This window comes from Bombina bombina, chromosome 7 (genome assembly GCF_027579735.1).
Source record: "Bombina bombina isolate aBomBom1 chromosome 7, aBomBom1.pri, whole genome shotgun sequence".
Lineage (NCBI taxonomy): Eukaryota > Metazoa > Chordata > Amphibia > Anura > Bombinatoridae > Bombina > Bombina bombina.
The window spans coordinates 472,044,520-472,065,484 of record NC_069505.1 but is presented as its reverse complement, the minus strand read 5'-3'; the positions used below and the strand labels follow the sequence as shown (position 1 = coordinate 472,065,484).

At 39.8% G+C, this 20,965-nt stretch overlaps 1 protein-coding gene across 2 annotated transcripts in view; it reads left to right on the top strand.

Moving 5' to 3' along the window:
• Positions 1–15,362, top strand: part of LOC128666759 (gastrula zinc finger protein XlCGF8.2DB-like) — a 128,382-nt gene extending 113,020 nt beyond the window's left edge. For both annotated transcript variants that reach the window (XM_053721534.1, XM_053721533.1), the window contains exon 5: positions 14,138–15,362. In XM_053721534.1, coding sequence (XP_053577509.1) covers positions 14,138–14,922 — 785 coding nt within the window. In that variant the 3' untranslated portion in view covers positions 14,923–15,362. The remainder of the gene's footprint in view (positions 1–14,137) is intronic.
• Positions 15,363–20,965: the final 5,603 nt, after the last annotated feature.

Sequence of the window (20,965 nt, the reverse complement as noted above, 5' to 3'; positions counted from 1 at the left end):
TTTAAATTTAAATTAGAACATCTCCGCGCACTGCTTAAGGAGGTGTTATCTACTCTGGATGATTGTGACAATTTGGTCATTCCAGAGAAATTATGTAAGATGGACAAGTTCCTAGAGGTTCCGGTGCCCCCCGACGCTTTTCCTATACCCAAGCGGGTGGCGGACATAGTAAATAAAGAGTGGGAAAGGCCCGGCATACTTTTTGTTCCCCCCCCTATATTTAAGAAATTATTTCCTATAGTCGACCCCAGAAAGGACTTATGGCAGACAGTCCCCAAGGTCGAGGGGGCGGTTTCTACTCTAAACAAACGCACTACTATTCCTATCGAAGATAGTTGTGCTTTCAAAGATCCTATGGATAAGAAATTAGAGGGTTTGCTTAAAAAGATTTTTGTACAGCAAGGTTACCTTCTACAACCAATTTCATGCATTGTTCCTGTCACTACGGCAGCGTGTTTCTGGTTCGAGGAACTAGAAAAATCGCTCAGTAAAGAATCTTCGTATGAGGAGGTTATGGACAGAGTTCAAGCACTTAAATTGGCTAACTCTTTTGTTTTAGATGCCGCTTTGCAATTAGCTAGATTAGCGGCGAAAAATTCAGGGTTTGCTGTCGTGGCGCGCAGAGTGCTTTGGCTAAAGTCTTGGTCAGCGGATGTGTCTTCCAAGACAAAATTGCTTAACATTCCTTTCAAAGGTAAAACATTATTTGGACCTGATTTGAAAGAGATTATTTCAGACATCACTAGGGGAAAGGGCAACGCCCTCCCACAGGATAGGTCTTTTAAGGCTAATAATAAGCCTAATTTTCGTCCCTTTCGCAGAAACGGACCAGTCTCTAATTCTGTATCCTCTAAGCAAGAGGGTAATACTTCACAACCCAAACCAGCCTGGAAACCAATGCAAGGCTGGAACAAGGGTAAGCAGGCCAAGAAGCCTACCACTGCTACCAAAACAGCATGAAGGGATAGCCCCCGATCCGGGACCGGATCTAGTGGGGGGCAGACTTTCTCTCTTTGCTCAGGCTTGGGCAAGAGATGTTCAGGATCCTTGGGCGCTAGAAATAGTTTCTCAAGGTTATCTCCTGGAATTCAAGGAACTACCCCCAAGGGGAAGGTTCCACATGTCTCAATTATCTTCAAACCAAATAAAGAGACAGGCATTCTTACATTGTGTAGAAGACCTGTTAAAGATGGGAGTGATACATCCAGTTCCAATAAGAGAACAAGGAATGGGATTTTATTCCAATCTGTTCATAGTTCCCAAAAAAGAGGGAACATTCAGACCAATTTTGGATCTAAAGATCCTAAACAAATTTCTCAGGGTACCATCGTTCAAAATGGAAACTATTCGAACGATCCTACCTACTATCCAGGAAAATCAATTTATGACTACCGTGGATTTAAAGGATGCGTATCTACATATTCCTATCCACAAGGAACATCATCAGTTCCTAAGGTTCGCTTTTCTGGACAAGCATTACCAGTTTGTGGCACTTCCATTTGGATTAGCCACTGCTCCAAGGATTTTCACAAAGGTACTAGGGTCCCTTCTAGCGGTTCTAAGACCAAGGGGCATTGCAGTAGTACCTTACTTGGACGACATCCGGATTCAAGCGTCGTCCCTGTCAAAAGCAAAGGCTCATACGGACATCGTCCTAGCCTTTCTCAGATCTCACGGATGGAAGGTGAACAAAGAAAAAAGTTCTCTGTCCCCGTCAACAAGAGTTCCCTTCTTGGGAACAATAATAGATTCCTTAGAAATGAGGATTTTTCTGACAGAGGTCAGAAAATCAAAACTTCTAAGCTCTTGTCAAGTACTTCATTCTGTTCCTCGTCCTTCCATAGCGCAGTGCATGGAAGTAATAGGATTGATGGTTGCAACAATGGACATAGTTCCTTTTGCACGAATTCATCTAAGACCATTACAACTGTGCATGCTCAGACAGTGGAATGGGGATTATACAGACTTGTCTCCGACGATTCAAGTAGATCAAAAGACCAGAGATTCACTCCGTTGGTGGCTGACCCTGGACAATCTGTCACAGGGAATGAGCTTCCGCAGACCAGAGTGGGTCATTGTCACGACCGACGCCAGCCTAGTGGGCTGGGGCGTGGTCTGGGAATCCCTGAAAGCTCAGGGTCTATGGTCTCGGGAAGAGTCTCTTCTCCCGATAAACATTCTGGAACTGAGAGCGATATTCAATGCTCTCAGAGCTTGGCCTCAACTAGCAAAGGCCAAATTCATAAGGTTTCAGTCAGACAACATGACGACCGTTGCATATATCAATCATCAGGGGGGAACAAGGACTTCCCTGGCGATGAAAGAAGTGACCAAGATAATTCAATGGGCGGAGGATCACTCCTGCCACTTGTCTGCGATCCACATCCCAGGAGTGGAAAATTGGGAAGCGGATTTTCTGAGTCGACAGACATTCCATCCGGGGGAGTGGGAACTCCATCCGGAAATCTTTGCCCAAATAACTCAATTATGGGGCATTCCAGACATGGATCTGATGGCGTCTCGTCAGAACTTCAAGGTTCCTTGCTACGGGTCCAGATCCAGGGATCCCAAGGCGACCCTAGTAGATGCACTAGTAGCACCTTGGACCTTCAACCTAGCTTATGTATTCCCACCGTTTCCTCTCATCCCCAGGCTGGTAGCCAGGATCAATCAGGAGAGGGCCTCGGTGATCTTGATAGCTCCTGCGTGGCCACGCAGGACTTGGTATACAGACCTGGTGAATATGTCATCGGCTCCACCATGGAAGCTACCTTTGAGACAGGACCTTCTTGTTCAGGGTCCATTCGAACATCCGAATCTGGTTTCCCTCCAACTGACGGCTTGGAGATTGAACGCTTGATTTTATCAAAGCGTGGGTTTTTAGATTCTGTAATAGATACTCTGATTCAGGCTAGAAAGCCTGTAACTAGAAAAATTTACCATAACATATGGAAAAAATATATCTGTTGGTGTGAATCTAAAGGATTCCCATGGAACAAGATAAAAATTTCTAAGATTCTATCCTTTCTACAAGAAGGTTTGGAGAAAGGATTATTTGCAAGTTCTCTGAAGGGACAGATCTCTGCTTTATCTGTTTTACTTCACAAAAGACTGGCAGCTGTGCCAGATGTTCAAGCATTTGTTCAGGCTCTGGTTAGGATCAAGCCTTTTTACAGACCTTTAACTCCTCCCTGGAGTCTAAATCTAGTTCTTTCAGTTCTTCAAGGGGTTCCGTTTGAATCCTTACATTCCGTAGATATTAAGTTATTATCTTGGAAAGTTTTGTTTTTGGTTGCAATTTCTTCTGCTAGAAGAGTTTCAGAGTTATCTGCTCTGCAGTGTTCTCCGCCCTATCTGGTGTTCCATGCAGATAAGGTGGTTTTGCGTACTAAGCCTGGTTTTCTTCTGAAAGTTGTTTCCAACAAAAATATTAACCAGGAGATAGTTGTACCTTCTTTGTGTCCGAATCCAGTTTCAAAGAAGGAACGTTTGTTACACAATTTGGACGCAGTCCGTGCTCTAAAATTCTATTTAGAGGCTACTAAAGATTTCAGACAAACATCTTCCTTGTTTGTTGTTTATTCTGGTAAAAGGAGAGGTCAAAAAGCGACTTCTACCTCTCTTTCCTTTTGGCTTAAAAGCATTATCCGATTGGCTTATGAGACTGCCGGACGGCAGCCTCCTGAAAGAATCACAGCTCACTCCACTAGGGCTGTGGCTTCCACATGGGCCTTCAAGAACGAGGCTTCTGTTGACCAGATATGTAAGGCAGCGACTTGGTCTTCACTGCACACTTTTGCCAAATTTTACAAATTTGATACTTTTGCTTCTTCGGAGGCTATTTTTGGGAGAAAGGTTTTGCAAGCCGTGGTGCCTTCCATTTAGGTGACCTGATTTGCTCCCTCCCTTCATCCGTGTCCTAAAGCTTTGGTATTGGTTCCCACAAGTAAGGATGACGCCGTGGACCGGACACACCAATGTTGGAGAAAACAGAATTTATGCTTACCTGATAAATTACTTTCTCCAACGGTGTGTCCGGTCCACGGCCCGCCCTGGTTTTTTAATCAGGTCTGATGAATTATTTTCTCTAACTACAGTCACCACGGTATCATATGGTTTCTCCTATATATATTTCCTCCTGTCCGTGGGTCGAATGACTGGGGTGGGCGGAGCCTAGGAGGGATCATGTGACCAGCTTTGCTGGGACTCTTTGCCATTTCCTGTTGGGGAAGAGAATATCCCACAAGTAAGGATGACGCCGTGGACCGGACACACCGTTGGAGAAAGTAATTTATCAGGTAAGCATAAATTCTGTTTTTGGCTATCTCTTCAGCTAGAAGAGTTGTCTGCTATCTCTTGTGAGTCTCCTTTTATGATTTTTCATCAGGATAAGGCTGTTTAAATTTTGTTTAAATTTCTACCTAAGGTTGTGAATTCTAGGGAAATTGCTATTCCTTCCTTGTGTCCTAATCCCAAGAATACTCTTGAAAGATCTTTAGATTTTAGATGCCGGCCCATTTTTGGTGAACAACATGGGTTGTCCTTGCTGATTGGTGGATAAATTCATCCACCAATAAAAAAACTGCTGTCCGGTGTCCTGAACCAAAAATAGCTTAGATGCCTTCCTTTTCAAATAAAGATAGCAAGAGAATGAAGAAAAATTGATAATAGGAGTAAATTAGAAAGTTGCTTAAAATTGCATGCTCTATCTAAATCACGAAATAAATAGTTTGGGTTCAGTGTCCCTTTCAAGCTTTTGATTCACAAGGCTTATTTGGAGGAGGAACAGTCTCCACCTGAGAAATTTACAGTTCATTCTATTAGATCAGTCGCCACTTCTTGGGCTTTTAAGAATGAAGCTTTGGTTGATCAGATCTGCAAAGCAGCAACTTGGTCTTCTTTGCATACATTTACTAAATTTTACCGTTTTGATGTATTTGCTTCTTCTGAAGCAGTCTTTGGTAGAAAAGTTCTTCAGGCAGCTGTCTCATTTTGATTCTTCTGCTTATGATTTAAGTTTTTTTCTTGAAATTTATGTGAAATTTATAAGACTTATTTTTTTGTGGATTTATTTTTTTCAGTGGAAATAGCTGTTTTTATTTTATCCCTCCCTTTCTAGTGACTCTTCTGTGGTCTCCCACATCTTGGGTATTTCTATCCCATACGTCACTAGGTCATGGACTCTTGCCAATTACATGAAAGAAAACATAATTTATGTAAGAACTTACCTGATAAATTAATTTATTTCATATTGGCAAGAGTCTGAGGCCCACCCTTTTTTATGGTGGTTATGATTTTTGTATAAAAGCACAATTTTATTTCCAGTTCCTCTTTTTGTATGCTTTTTTACTCCTTATTTTTTCACCACACTACTTGGCTATTCGTTAAACTAAATAATGGGAGTGGTGAGGGGTTGCTCAGTTTAGTTGAGTGGGTGCTTCTATCAGGTAAGTGCACTGCACTTTGAGGCTATTTGAAGATGCATATTTCATGTTTAGCATAGCCACAGGATTTAAGGTAACTCACACCTACACATTTGTATTTATTGTGTTCACATAACTTTGTTTTTGTTGTACACATTTGTGAGGGGGTTGTAGACTCTTGACTGTCCTTTAAACATACTTCAGGGGCCTTTGTAACTCATTTTTTTTCTGTGGGTCAGTTGTTGTTTTTTTTTTCAACCTAAATATATATTTCATTCAATCCCTCTTTTGTCAGTATGTATTATAATTGGCGGCTGTGTGCTGCAGTAACATTTTTATTTTAAGGGATAGTTTACACCAGAATTGTTATTTTTTAAAAAGATAGATAATCCCTTTATCCCTTTATTACCCATCTCCCAGTTTTGCACAGCCAACACTGTTATATTAATATACGTTTTACCTCTGTAATTACCTTGTAGCAAAGCCTCTGCATACTGCTCCCTTATTTGAGTTATTTTGACAGACTTGCATTTTAGCCAATCAATGCTGACTCCTAGGTAACTCCACGTGCGTGAGCATAATGTTATCTATATGGCACACATGAACTAAAGTCCTCTAGCTGTAAAAAACTGTCAAAATGAATTCAGATTAGAGGCGGCCTTCAAGGGCTAAGAAATTAGCATATGAACCTACCTAGGTTTAGCTTTTAACTAAGAATACCAAGAGAACAAAGCAAAATTGATGATGAAAGTAAATTGGAAAGTTGTTTAAAATGAAATGCCCTATCTGAATCATGAAAGTTTAATTTTGACTAGACTGTCCCTTTAATGTTTTGTTCCGCCTTTTCTTTAGCGCACCTTCTTTTACATTTTCCGGAGGGCATCTATGGCTTATATAAGTACTGATATCATGAAGGGAACGTGCCTTACTGCATTTACCAAGCACACAGTTTTATACCATTTACGTTTGTGTATGCACATAAAACAAATTCTATGTAGTCAATAAATTGTACAGCATGTTAATATATGCATAGGTGTGTGTGTGTGTGTGTATATATATATATATATATATATATGCAGATACTGTTTAATCAGTACATGGCATTTTACATGTGTTTTATTCACAGTGTATAAATATCTGCTTAAGTGTATTTATATGCAGATACCGTATAATCAGATCATAACTATTTACATGTTCAACAGTATACACTGTTCTCAATATATAAATCAGCGAATGTATATGTAGCTTCTGTATAGACAGAAATGTCATGGATAGTAGTGTAATATATACTGTGTGTGTATTAGCTGAGTTATGGTCAGATTATAGCTACTTGCATATGCTACACGCACTTTGTGCTATATCATGCACAAGTATATAAATATACAGGGAGTGCAGAATTATTAGGCAAATGAGTATTTTGACCACATCATCCTCTTTATGCATGTTGTCTTACTCCAAGCTGTATAGGCTCGAAAGCCTACTACCAATTAAGCATATTAGGGGATGTGCATCTCTGTAATGAGAAGGGGTGTGGTCTAATGACATCAACACCCTATATCAGGTGTGCATAATTATTAGGCAACTTCCTTTCCTTTGGCAAAATGGGTCAAAAGAAGGACTTGACAGGCTCAGAAAAGTCAAAAATAGTGAGATATCTTGCAGAGGGATGCAGCACTCTTAAAATTGCAAAGCTTCTGAAGCGTGATCATCGAACAATCAAGCGTTTCATTCAAAATAGTCAACAGGGTCGCAAGAAGCGTGTGGAAAAACCAAGGCGCAAAATAACTGCCCATGAACTGAGAAAAGTCAAGCGTGCAGCTGCCAAGATGCCACTTGCCACCAGTTTGGCCATATTTCAGAGCTGCAACATCACTGGAGTGCCCAAAAGCACAAGGTGTGCAATACTCAGAGACATGACCAAGGTAAGAAAGGCTGAAAGACGACCACCACTGAACAAGACACACAAGCTGAAACGTCAAGACTAGGCCAAGAAATATCTCAAGACTGATTTTTCTAAGGTTTTATGGACTGATGAAATGAGAGTGAGTCTTGATGGGCCAGATGGATGGGCCCGTGGCTGGATTGGTAAAGGGCAGAGAGCTCCAGTCCGACTCAGACGCCAGCAAGGTGGAGGTGGAGTACTGGTTTGGGCTGGTATCATCAAAGATGAGCTTGTGGGGCCTTTTCGGGTTGAGGATGGAGTCAAGCTCAACTCCCAGTCCTACTGCCAGTTTCTGGAAGACACCTTCTTCAAGCAGTGGTACAGGAAGAAGTCTGCATCCTTCAAGAAAAACATGATTTTCATGCAGGACAATGCTCCATCACACGCGTCCAAGTACTCCACAGCGTGGCTGGCAAGAAAGGGTATAAAAGAAGAAAATCTAATGACATGGCCTCCTTGTTCACCTGATCTGAACCCCATTGAGAACCTGTGGTCCATCATCAAATGTGAGATTTACAAGGAGGGAAAACAGTACACCTCTCTGAACAGTGTCTGGGAGGCTGTGGTTGCTGCTGCACGCAATGTTGATGGTGAACAGATCAAAACACTGACAGAATCCATGGATGGCAGGCTTTTGAGTGTCCTTGCAAAGAAAGGTGGCTATATTGGTCACTGATTTGTTTTTGTTTTGTTTTTGAATGTCAGAAATGTATATTTGTGAATGTTGAGATGTTATATTGGTTTCACTGGTAAAAATAAATCATTGAAATGGGTATATATTTGTTTTTTGTTAAGTTGCCTAATAATTATGCACAGTAATAGTCACCTGAACACACAGATATCCCCCTAAAATAGCTAAAACTAAAAACAAACTAAAAACTACTTCCAAAAATATTCAGCTTTGATATTAATGAGTTTTTTGGGTTCATTGAGAACATGGTTGTTGTTCAATAATAAAATTAATCCTCAAAAATACAACTTGCCTAATAATTCTGCACTCCCTGTATATTGTTAATGTAAGTTGTACAAGTACCATTGAACTATGCATCATATTATTGCTTTGATATAAATATTTGCATCATGTCCAATTTCTATTCATAAGGGCTGACAGTGCATCTATATATGTTCAAGTATAAATATGCAGCTAAGATATAGGCAATGCATAGCCTCTCTCTTGTGTAGCAGTGTACCCTGTAACTGTGTATACTCAGGTGTATGTAAATGCCAAGTGTTCTTATGCAGAATATGTCTCTTTGCTTGAACAAAGGGTGTTCTGATTTGATACTTCTGTCTGTATCCAACATTTTTTTTACAAATTAAGGTATGTTCCTTAGCACCTCAATATGGTGCCTATATATACCTTCTTCATTGCACTGAGGGCCTATTTTCCTAAGATTTCAATGATTTCTTGCCTAGTAAGCAGATGGAGATGTTCCTTTTGGATTAGATTTGCATTCCATAATTTCTAATTAAAAACAAAAAAAACATCCTCAAGCATTTATTTTGTCCCCCCCCAACAACAAAAAAAAAATGTTTGTGACCTTCTTTCAATATATTCTAGATCTGAAGAACATTGTGATTATTCATCCTGTGCCTATTTCTGAGCAAAGTCAGTTTTTGTTTTAATTACAACTAGGGACCAATTTTAAAATGGAAATCTCTATGCAAGTCTCCAAGAGTTCCTGCATTTTAAATGGAAACAATTTGCACAATTTTACCCCTGGTCTAACAGGGTCAATTCATATCTACTATAGATTTGAAGGGTTGCATACCTTCATATCCTTATTTCATAAGGGCCATTATTAATTTTTTTGGTTTGCTTTTAATCAAGTTTTCCTATTTATTGCCCTTCTCTTTGGGTTTTTTCTACCGCTCTCCATATATTCTGCAAGGTTTTGGGAGCCTTGTTGGCTGTGCTCAGAACTCAGATTATTCAGTAGCCCAATATTCTAGTTTAGGCTATTGTCCTGTCTCTCTCACTTTCACAGTCTACTATCTTTTCAATAAGAATCTGGTTGGAAGATAAATGTTCCAAGAGTTTATGTCACCAACTTCCAAGTTTGGTGTCTGGCACTTGGCTTTATCAGACTTTCTTAGACTGAAACTACAGAACGCGTGTTCTCTTCTTCTTTGTACTGTTTATATAACAGTAGCTCTATGCATGGAGGTGATAGGTCCTTTGGTGGCACATCAGATGCGATTCTGTTTGCTTGCTTTCTCTTATGCCCTTTTTTCATCTGTCTATGCTAAAGCAATGGACAAGGAATTATATGATCATAGTCCAAGGATTTGTTCTAGATTCTTCAGTAATCCAATCTGTGCGGATGGATAGATAATCTATACTTAACCTTTAGGGCTTCCTTTCTTCATCCATCCTGGGCTATAGTAACATCAGATACTAGACTTTCTGGATGAGGCATGGTCTGGGCATTTAAAAAAACGCAAGTAGTTTGGTTTCCTCAGGAGGCATGGTTTCTTATAAAGATTCTAGATCTACAGGCAATTCTTTAAGCTTTTCAGTATATCTGCTTTCAGTCAGTCAATGTCACATTGGTGGCATACATGAATAATCAAGGAGGGACTCACAGTCATCTTTCAGCAATTCACATTCTGGGTGTATAGCATTGGAAAGCGGACTATTTTAGTCGTCAGTCTCTTCACCCGGGAGAGGGCTCTGTCATTCAGTAGGTATTCGATCAGCTGGTTGCCAAGTGGGGTCTTTCAGAAATAGACCTGATGGGGTTTTTTTTCTCTTAAACCACAAGCTTTCAGCATATTGTGCCATATATCACTAGCTTCACCACGCAGAACCTGGTATGCAGACTTGATTCAAATATCCATTTTTCCTCCCTGGCTTCTTCCTCTACGTCAAGACCTATTGAACCAAGCTCATCTATTTTTTTTTTTTTTTTCAGATTTCAGAATTTGATGGTGTGGAGGTTGGACTCCTAATTCTGAAACAGATGCTTTTTTTTTCATTGGCATTGATACTCTTTTTTTTTTTCAGGACAGGAAGTTGGTAATTTAAGGATTTACCTAAAGATTTGTAGAGTTCACTTTGGTTAGTGTGCTACCAGAGGTTTCCATTGGCATTCCTTTCAGATTCCTAGAATCCTTCATTTCTTTCAGGATGGATTAGACAAGGGTCTATCTGATAGTTCTTGGTACGGGCAATCTCGGCTCTCTCTCTCTTTTTTCACTAAAAGATATCCAAACATCCTGATGTTCAAACTTTTGTTCAGGCCTTAGTAAGAATTACTCCTGTTGTTAGGACCATTTCTCCTCCATGTAAATTAAATCTAGTTCTTTATCTTATGCAGGATCCCCAATTTATTTTTATTTTTTTATATATTTTATTGAGGTTCTTTTCAAGGCAAACAAATAGAAATTGTCAATACACAATAACAAGAAGTATGTTTACAGAGTAGGCTACCAACAGATCAAATATAGTTAAACAAGTTACACTTCAATATGAACAGTATTTGCCACTCTGACTATACACCCACTGTATGTTTTAAGCGGCCACTCTTAGACCACACAAAGTTGTGGTAAACCTAATATATAGTGGGTAAACATGAATGTGAAGGGGCCACTCTTGGACCCCAAATGAAGGACCTATTTTTACTTTTAGTTCTCAGTGATAACCTCTGATAAATGAAAACATGCGAATAGAATATTTATCCCTATGGTTTCGAAATAAACTGTGTAGGGAGCAGGGTTAAAACTAATAAGAAACCATTGACATGAGGAGTTCAACTACATAGACTCTTTAGGCTCAAAGTAATGAAGCAGGTAGGGGTAAGTAGAGGACACTATATGTTTCATACAACTTGAAATATAGCTTGCAGTAGGTCCCTATTTTTTTTTTTTTTTGGTGCTGTGTCCATCTTAGTATGATCAATGGCTTATTAATAAAAAACAGTAGAAATAATTTGAACCATTAAACACCATGAATAGAAAGAAGAAATCAGATAGTCTATGTCACTACCCATATGACAACAACAAGAGGCAAAAAGCCATCAATAAAATCAAAATATATACACTTCAGCTCAGGTTAGCAATAATTGAATGTGGAGAACCTCACATGTAAGGAACAAAGGAACAAGAGCTCAGGAGGGATCAACAGATTGCCTTTCTTATGTTATGGAATTTATGCTAAAATACTCAGACAAGTAAAGTAAGACCTGAACATGCAGGTATAATATATTTAAGGGTGTTATAAACTCTGCAGTCACCTTAGAGTTAAAATTTAAACCATAATCCAGAGATCTAATAGCAGGTGCAGATCACTATGTAGATAGGGAAGAAATAGCCATGTACATGGCATCGGTCTCACCTCAAAGAAACCTGAACAGAGGCACTGGTATAGTATAGGATCCCTAAGTAATGTACTAAAATCTCAACTTAATAGTAAATATGTTATGCATTTATTGTCCAGATCCACAGGGTGGGAGCTAGAGGCAACATACATCCGGAGGGAAAATGTGTCTGACCCGCTGCCTCGGCCGCAGACATCAGGACAGGGAAGCAGGGGAAAAAATAAATTAAAATAAGACATATATATACATACACACGTCTATTTATGGGTGTCAGGTAAAAACCTGCTAGTGGAGTCAACCTGAATACCTTAGGGGTTAAATTATCTAGCTTACCTCCACATAAAAGTTATTTTAAGTGAGATATGTAACAACCCAGTACCTCTGCTCATAAGCTACCAATGGTCCAATCAGTTAGGTAACTGGCATAGAATATTTAGGTATAAGAATCCATTTGACCAATATCTCTTGCTTAGCATATAAATAACATTATATATTTACAAATATGAAAAGGCAATAGCTAAACCTGGAGCTGGATCCCTTTCCTGTAAATCTCAATTTAGGATACAGTTATACTAAATGCCTAGTATAATCTGAAATGCAAACCTATTAACTGGTAAAACAAACAGTGAAATAAATGTAATTAATCAAACATTTGCCTTGGTGGTCTGTATCGTTAAATAAAGGTAACCGGAACCAACAGGGGCAATTTATAACATGAGAAATTATAGCTAAAAGGCTATAGATTCAGTCTACTGATACAAGCACACTCTGAACCAATATGAAAAACTGCTTAAGATAATAGGGAGTGCAGTATGCAAAGTCAAGTGGGCTTAGTGACCCTATTAGAGTGTTTAACCCACTCCAACACGATCACACAAGGTAACCTTCCAGCCATGTCCGTAAATCGCCAGTAGTGGTAAAACGTCTCTGGCACGCAATGTAGAGGGTCCCAGCTGACAGTAGGGCTGTTGATAAAGCAAAGGGGGATCGCTCCATACACCCTCTCCTCCAGATGCCGCCGCAAAGTGCATGGTAGCATGGTTACGATGCGCTGCTTGGACAGGAAAGCTCCAAAACTGAGTAAGTTTAAAGGTAGAACTTGTTTGTCACCTATGGCTTGGGACGGACTGCAGTTTCCACTTTCAGATGCAGTAGGTTTCACAGCCCCCTGATTTTAACAGAAGGTGACCAGAGGATCCCCAATTTTAAACCCATGCATAGTAAAGATATTAAATTCCTGTCCTGGAAAGTTATTTTTCTTCTAGCAATATCTTTGTTAGGAGAGTTTCTGAGCCATCATCCTTATCTTGTGATATCCTTTTTCTCATTTTCCACAAGGACAAAGCTCTACTTTGTACCAAATATGATTTCTTACCTAAGGTTGTTTCTTCTGATAAGATATGACCAAGAGATTTTTATTTCTTCTTTGTGTCCTTACTCCTCAAATTCTAAGAAGCCTCCCCATAACGTAGATGTAGTAATGGCCTTAATGTTTTATCTTCAGGCCGCTAAAGATTTCAGACAGAACACAAGCTTATTTGTACATCATTGTGGTCTTTGTAAGTTTAAAAGGCTGCAGTGACTTTCGCTTTTTGGCTAAAACAGATCATTCACAAAGCTTACTTGGTGGTGGAAAAGTTGCCCCCTTAATTTGTTACAGCTCATTCCATTAGACCAATTGCTACTTCTTGGGCTTTCAAAAATGAAGCATCTATGGATCAGATTTACTAAGCTCCAATATGCTTTTCCTTACATTCTTTTGCCAAATTTTACCATTTTTATGTTTTTACTTCTTTGGAAGGGATTTTTGACAGGAAATTACACAGCTTGGATATTAAACCCCAGACATCAGAGCTTGTGGACTCTCATTGTCATATGAAAAAAAAAACAAATGGAATGCTTCCCTGATAAATTATTTTCTTTCAGGATGGTGAGAGTCCACAAGACCCCATCCAATTTCATCTTTTTTTTTTTGGTTGCAGTTTTTTATCTGCACCTCTATATTCCCTGCTTTTTTTCTTTCCTACCTATCTGTATTTGGCTATACATTAAACTGAGTAGTACAGGGAGGTGGGAGAGATTAAAAGCTCTGGTTGTTTGGTGTGAACTCTCACCATCCTGAATGAAAATAATTTATCAGGTAAGCATACATTTTGTTTTTCTGTGAACACAATTTTAAAAGCTCTGAATACATTTAAGAATAATAAGAAAAAAATTACAACAGCATTAGTTTAAATTTATTTAATTGATTGACTAATAGGGCATAACGGGAAGTCCTGAAAAATGGTCACCAATGCCCAATAAACTGCCCTCAAGCCTTAGCAGCTGGGGAAAGGTGTAGCTGTCATAACTGATTCCTTTCTCTTGTAGTAGACACTATTTCCAAAGATATATTTTTTAAAAATAATATGATCAATAAATAACATTTTTCTCATTTTATTTCTTATCAACAGGTAGCTTCACAAACTGCATGGGAAATGTATGTTCTGGATGCGGCAAATATTTTACCAAGAAATCAAATCTTATTAGACATCAGAAAATTCATACAGGAGAGAAATCATTTTCATGTACAGAATGTGGGATTTTTTTTACATGGAAATCACAACTTATTTCTCATCAGAGTATTCATACAGGAGAGAAAAGATTTACATGTTCTGAATGTGGAAAATGTTTTACCTGGAAATCACAACTTATTACTCATCAGAGTATTCACACAGGAGAGAAAAGATTTTCATGTTCTGAATGTGGGAAATGTTTTACTCAGAAACCAACTCTTATTACTCATCTGAAAATTCATACTGGAGAAAGGGCATTTACATGTTCTGAATGTGGGAAATGTTTTACTTGGAAATCAACTCTTATTAATCATCACAAAATTCATACAGGAGAGAGAGCATTTTCATGTTCTGAATGTGGAAAATGTTTTTCCAAGAAAGCAAATCTTATAAATCATCAGAAAATCCATACAGGAGAGAGAGAATTTTCATGTTCTGAATGTGGGAAATGGTTTACTCTAAAATCAACTCTTATTAGTCATCAGAAAATTCATACAGGAGAAAAGGCATTTTCATGTTCTGAATGTGGGAACTGTTTTACTCGTAAATCATCTCTTATTTATCACCAGAAAATTCATACTGGAGAAAAGGCATTTTCATGTTCTGAATGTGGGAAATGTTTTACTGTGAAATCAAATCTTATCACTCATCAAAAAGTTCATACTAAAGATAAAACATTTTAATGTTCTACGTATTGAAAATCAGATATTTGCCTCTTATGTACGGAGAATGTCATGTAGTACTCATCTGCATAATGTCTAGAGCGCTGATGACAACTACATGCCATCCTCCTGGGGGGAGGCACACTTTCAGAGCTGATCATGGCCCTCCTGCTTCTCAAGCAGTTGTGGGGTGGCGTGATGATGTCGCAAAGTCCAGGAAGTGCCAGGCTGCTACATTGGATGTAGAAAAGGGATATAGATAGCTGGTGAGTAAAACGCCTTGATCTCAGCTCTCTTAAGGCCTAGATACCCCCAAGACACCCTCCATTTGAAAGGCAATTGTCTGCTCTTTCAAATGTCTTTGCCTAAGGGATATCAATTTAACAAAACTAAAATAATAACCAGCACATTTTTGTAGTGCAGGGTCTCTAAGTTACAATATAGGTCATCAAAAAGGTATAGCAATCCCCCAAGATCCTTTAAAGGGACAATGTATACTAGATTTCTCTTGTAAGGTGTATCCAGTCCATGGATCATCCATTACTTGTGGGATATTCTCATTCCCAACAGGAAGTTGCAAGAGGACACCCACAGCAGAGCTGTTATATAGCTCCTCCCCTCACTACCATATCCAGTCATTCTCTTGCAACTCTCAACGCGCATGGAGGTAGTAATAGGAGTGGTGAAAAATAGTTAGTTTATTTTCTTCAATCAAAAGTTTGTTATTTTAAATAGTACCGGAGTTGTGCTATTTTATCACAGGCAGAGATAGAAGAAGAATCTGCCTGAGTTTTCTATGATCTTAGCAGGTTGTAACTACGATGCATTGCTGTTCTCACATATGTCTGAGGAGAGAGGTAACTTCAGAGGGAGAATGGCGTGCAGTTTACTCTGCTATAAGGTATGTGCAGTTACAATTTTTTCTAGGATTGGAAATGCTAGAAAATGCTGCTGATACCTGATAAATGTAAGTTAAGCCTGAATACAGTGATTTAATAACGACTGGTATCATGCTTACTCTCAGGGGTAATACCCTTATAGAAATGTTATATAAAACGTTTGCTGGCATGTTTAATCGTTTTTTATATATGCTTGGTGATAAAACTTTATTGGGGCTTAATTTTTTCCACATGGCTGGCTTTATTTTTGCCTAGAAACAGTTTCCTGAGGCCTTACACTGTTGTAGTATGAGTGGGAGGGGCCTATTTTAGCGCTTTTTTTGCGCAGTTAAAATTACAGACTGAGACAGCCAGTTTTCCTCAGAAGTCCCCTGAATGCTACAGGACATCTCTAAAGGGCCTAAAGTCGTTTATTGGGGAAGGTAGGAGCCACAGTAGAGCTGTGGCAGTTTGTTTTGACTGTTAAAAAACGTCTATGTCTTTTTTTTTATCCGTTTTTTGAACTAAGGGGTTAATCATCCATTTGCAAGTGGGTGCAATGCTCTGTTAGCCTATTACATACACTGTAAAAATTTCGTTTGTGTAACTGCCTTTTTTCACTGTTTTTCAAATTTTGACAAAATTTGTTTCTCTTAAAGGCACAGTACCGTTTTTTATATTTGCTTGTTAACTTGATTTAAAGTGTTTTCCAAGCTTGCTAGTCTCATTGCTAGTCTGTACAAACATGTTTGACATAGAGGAAACTCCTTGTTCATTATGTTTAAAAGCCATGGTGGAACCCCCTCTTAGAATGTGTACCAATTGTACTGATTTCACTCTAAGCAATAAAGATCATATTCTGTCTTTAAAAAATTTATCACCAGAGGAATCTAACAAGGGGGAAGTTATGCCGACTAACTCTCCCCACGTGTCAGATCCTTTGACTCCCGCTCAAGGGACTCACGCTGAAATGGCGCCAAGTACATCTAGGGCACCCATAGCGTTTACTTTACAAGACATGGCGGCAGTCATGGATAATACACTGTCAGCGGTATTTGCCAGACTACCTGAATTTAGAGGTAAGCGAGATAGCTCTGGGGTTAGACGAAATGCAGAGCATACTGACGCTTTAAGAACCATGTCTGATACTGCCTCACAATATGCTGAAGCTGAAGAAGGGGAACTTCAGTCTGTGGGTGATGTTTCTGACTCAGAAAAGATACCTGATTCTGATATTTCTACATTTAAATTTAAGCTTGAACACCTCCGCGTATTACTCAAGGAGGTTTTAGCTGCTCTGAATGACTGTGACACAATTGCAGTGCCAGAGAAATTGTGTAGACTGGATAAATACTATGCAGTGCCGGTGTGTACTGATGTTTTTCCAATACCTAAAAGGTTTACAGAAATTATTACTAAGGAATGGGATAGGCCAGGTGTGCCGTTCTCTCCACCTCCTATTTTTAGAAAAATGTTTCCTATAGACGCCACCACACGGGACTTATGGCAGACAGTCCCTAAGGTGGAGGGAGCAGTTTCTACTCTTGCAAAGCGTACTACTATCCCTGTCGAGGACAGTTGTGCTTTTTCAGATCCAATGGATAAAAAGTTAGAAGGTTATCTTAAGAAAATGTTTATTCAACAAGGTTTTATCCTACAGCCCCTTGCATGCATTGCTCCTGTCATTGCTGCTGCGGCATTCTGGTTTGAGTCTCTGGAAGAGGCCTTACAGGTAGCGACTCCATTGGATGACATACTTAGCAAACTTAGGGCACTTAAGCTAGCCAATTCTTTTGTTTCTGATGCCATTGTTCATTTAACTAAACTAACGGCTAAGAATTCTGGTTTTGCTATACAGGCGTGCAGGGCACTATGGCTTAAATCATGGTCAGCTGACGGGACTTCAAAATCTAAGCTGCTTAACATTCCCTTCAAGGGGCAGACCCTATTCGGGCCTGGGTTGAAGGAGATTATTGCTGATATCACTGGAGGAAAAGGTCATGCCCTTCCTCAGGACAGGTCCAAATCAAGGGCCAAACAGTTTAATTTTCGTGCCTTTCGAAACTTCAAGGCAGATGCGGCATCAACTTCCTCTAATGCGAAACAAGAGGGAACTGTTGCTCAATCCAAGACGGTCTGGAGACCAAACCAGACCTGGAACAAAGGTAAGCAGGCCAAAAAACCTGCTGCTGCCTCTAAGACAGCATGAAGGAACGGCCCCCTATCCGGTAACGGATCTAGTGGGGGGCAGACTTTCTCTCTTCGCCCAGGCGTGGGCAAGAGATGTTCAGGATCCCTGGGTGTTGGGAATTATATCCCAGGGATATCTTCTGGACTTCAAAGCTTCTCCCCCAAAAGGGAGATTTCACCTTTCACAATTATCTGCAAACCAGATAAAGAGAGAGGCATTCTTACACTGTGTACGAGACCTCCTAGTTATGGGAGTGATCCATCCAGTTCAGAAAGAGGAACAGGGACAGGGTTTTTACTCAAATCTGTTTGTGGTTCCCAAAAAAGAGTGAAACTTCAGACCAATTTTGGATCTAAAGATCTTAAACAAATTCCTCAGAGTTCCATCATTCGAGATGGAAACTATTCGTACCATCCTACCTATGATCCAAGAGGGTCAATATATGACTACAGTGGATCTAAAGGATGCTTATCTTCATATTCCGATACACAAAGGTCATCATCGGTTTCTCAGGTTTGCCTTTCTGAACAGGCATTACCAGTTTGTAGCTCTTCCCTTTGGATTAGCTACAGCCCCAAGAATCTTCACGAAGGTTCTAGGGTCGCTTCTGGCGGTCCTAAGGCCGCGGGGCATATCGGTGGCCCCTTATTTAGACGACATCCTGATACAGGCGTCAAACTTCCAAATTGCCAAGTCTCATACGGACATAGTACTGGCATTTCTGAGGTCGCATGGGTGGAAAGTGAACGAGGAAAAGAGTTCTCTATCCCCACTCACAAGAGTTTCCTTCCTAGGGACTCTGATAGATTCTATAGAAATGAAAATTTACCTGACGGAGTCCAGGTTATCAAAGCTTCTAAATTCCTGCCGTATTCTTCATTCTATTCCGCGCCCTTCGGTGGCTCAGTGCATGGAAGTAATCGGCTTAATGGTAGCGGCAATGGACATAGTACCGTTTGCACGCTTACATCTCAGACCGCTGCAACTATGCATGCTCAGTCAGTGGAACGGGGACTACACAGACTTGTCCTCTTTACTAAATCTGGATCAAGAGACCAGGGATTCTCTTCTCTGGTGGCTATCTCGGGTCCATCTGTCCAAAGGTATGACCTTTCGCAGGCCAGATTGGACAATTGTGACGACAGATGCCAGCCTTATAGGCTGGGGTGCAGTCTGGAATTCCCTGAAGGCTCAGGGGTCGTGGACTCAGGAGGAGTCTATCCTTCCAATAAACATTCTGGAACTAAGAGCGATATTCAATGCTCTTCAAGCTTGGCCTCAGTTAGCAACTCTGAGGTTCATCAGATTTCAGTCAGACAACATCACGACTGTGGCTTACATCAACCATCAAGGGGGAACAAGAAGTTCCCTAGCGATGTTAGAAGTCTCAAAGATAATTCGCTGGGCGGAGATTCACTCTTGCCATCTATCAGCTATCCATATCCCAGGTGTAGAGAACTGGGAGGCGGATTTTTTAAGTCGACAGACTTTTCATCCGGGGGAGTGGGAACTCCATCCGGAGGTGCTTGCACAAGTGATTCATCGCTGGGGCAAACCAGAACTGGATCTCATGGCGTCTCAACAGAACGCCAAGCTTCCTTGTTACGGATCCAGGTCCAGGGACCCCAAGGCGACGCTGATAGATGCTCTAGCAGCGCCCTGGTCTTTCAACCTGGCTTATGTGTTTCCACCGTTTCCTCTGCTCCCTCGACTGATTGCCAAGATCAAGCAGGAGAGAGCATCAGTGATTTTAATAGCGCCTGCGTGGCCACGCAGGACCTGGTATGCAGATCTAGTGGACATGTCATCCTTTCCACCATGGACTCTGCCTCTGAGACAGGACCTTCTACTTCAGGGTCCTTTCCACCATCCAAATCTAATTTCTCTGAGACTGACTGCATGGAGATTGAACGCCTGATTTTATCAAGGCGTGGCTTCTCCGAGTCAGTCATTTTTTTATTTTTTTATTATTTATTTATAATTCAACAGCATAACAAAAAATTGTCAAAACAATTACCGTACAAAATAACATGTACAAAAATAGAAGATAAAGTAAATTCAGATTTTCCTATTCCATTAACAAAATTGAAATACTCATAAAGATAAAACCTAGATTCATTCTCTTAACAAAATTCAAAGAACTAATCTAGGTCCACGCAGACTCTTATTATTATATTATACTTCAACAATGTAATAAACTTATCGAGACAATTGCAGCACAAAATATACAAAAATAAAAGATAAAATAAATTCAGATTTTTCTACTCTATTAACTAAATTAAATTGCTCATGGAAATAATACATTGATTCATTCTGTTAACAATATTTCGAAAACTGATCTAAGTCCCTGCAGACTCTTCTTGTTGTATTCTTATACCGTTGACTATTTAATTAACTTTTATAACACCAAACAAAAAACACATACAATAAGAAAAAAAAAAAAAAAGGGGGTCGCTTTCTCCATCTCCATCCACCCCTCACCCATTATGGTCCTACATTGTTAGTAGAGAGCCAGGTACTCGGAAAAATACCCGCCAGAACTTGTAGTTGGAAAAAAACTGATTTAGCATATGGTTTAACTATGATATTTTGCGTCCCGACTGGTAAAGATAATATAAACACTTTCCAATGTTTAAAGAACAATTCTACTCGATCGTCGGGCAACCCGTATAAATTGTAATGTTCAGACATACACTGAATTAACAAGGCTTGTTTAAGCTCTCTCAAAGTGGGTGCCGTTTTTGCTTTCCATTTTCTCAATATCAAGTTTCTGCCCAGAAATATAATTATATTAATCAATTTCAGATTACGGACTGTTCCTTGAAATTTAACTAAGAACAAAATCTCCATGGGCTGAATATTATAGTCAAGTCTCAGAACTGCATTCATCCAGTATACTACCTTAGCCCAAAACTGCCCAATCTTAGGACAAGTCCAAAAACAGTGTATAAAATCTGCGCAGGTGGCACTACATCTGGCACATGGAATATCAGTT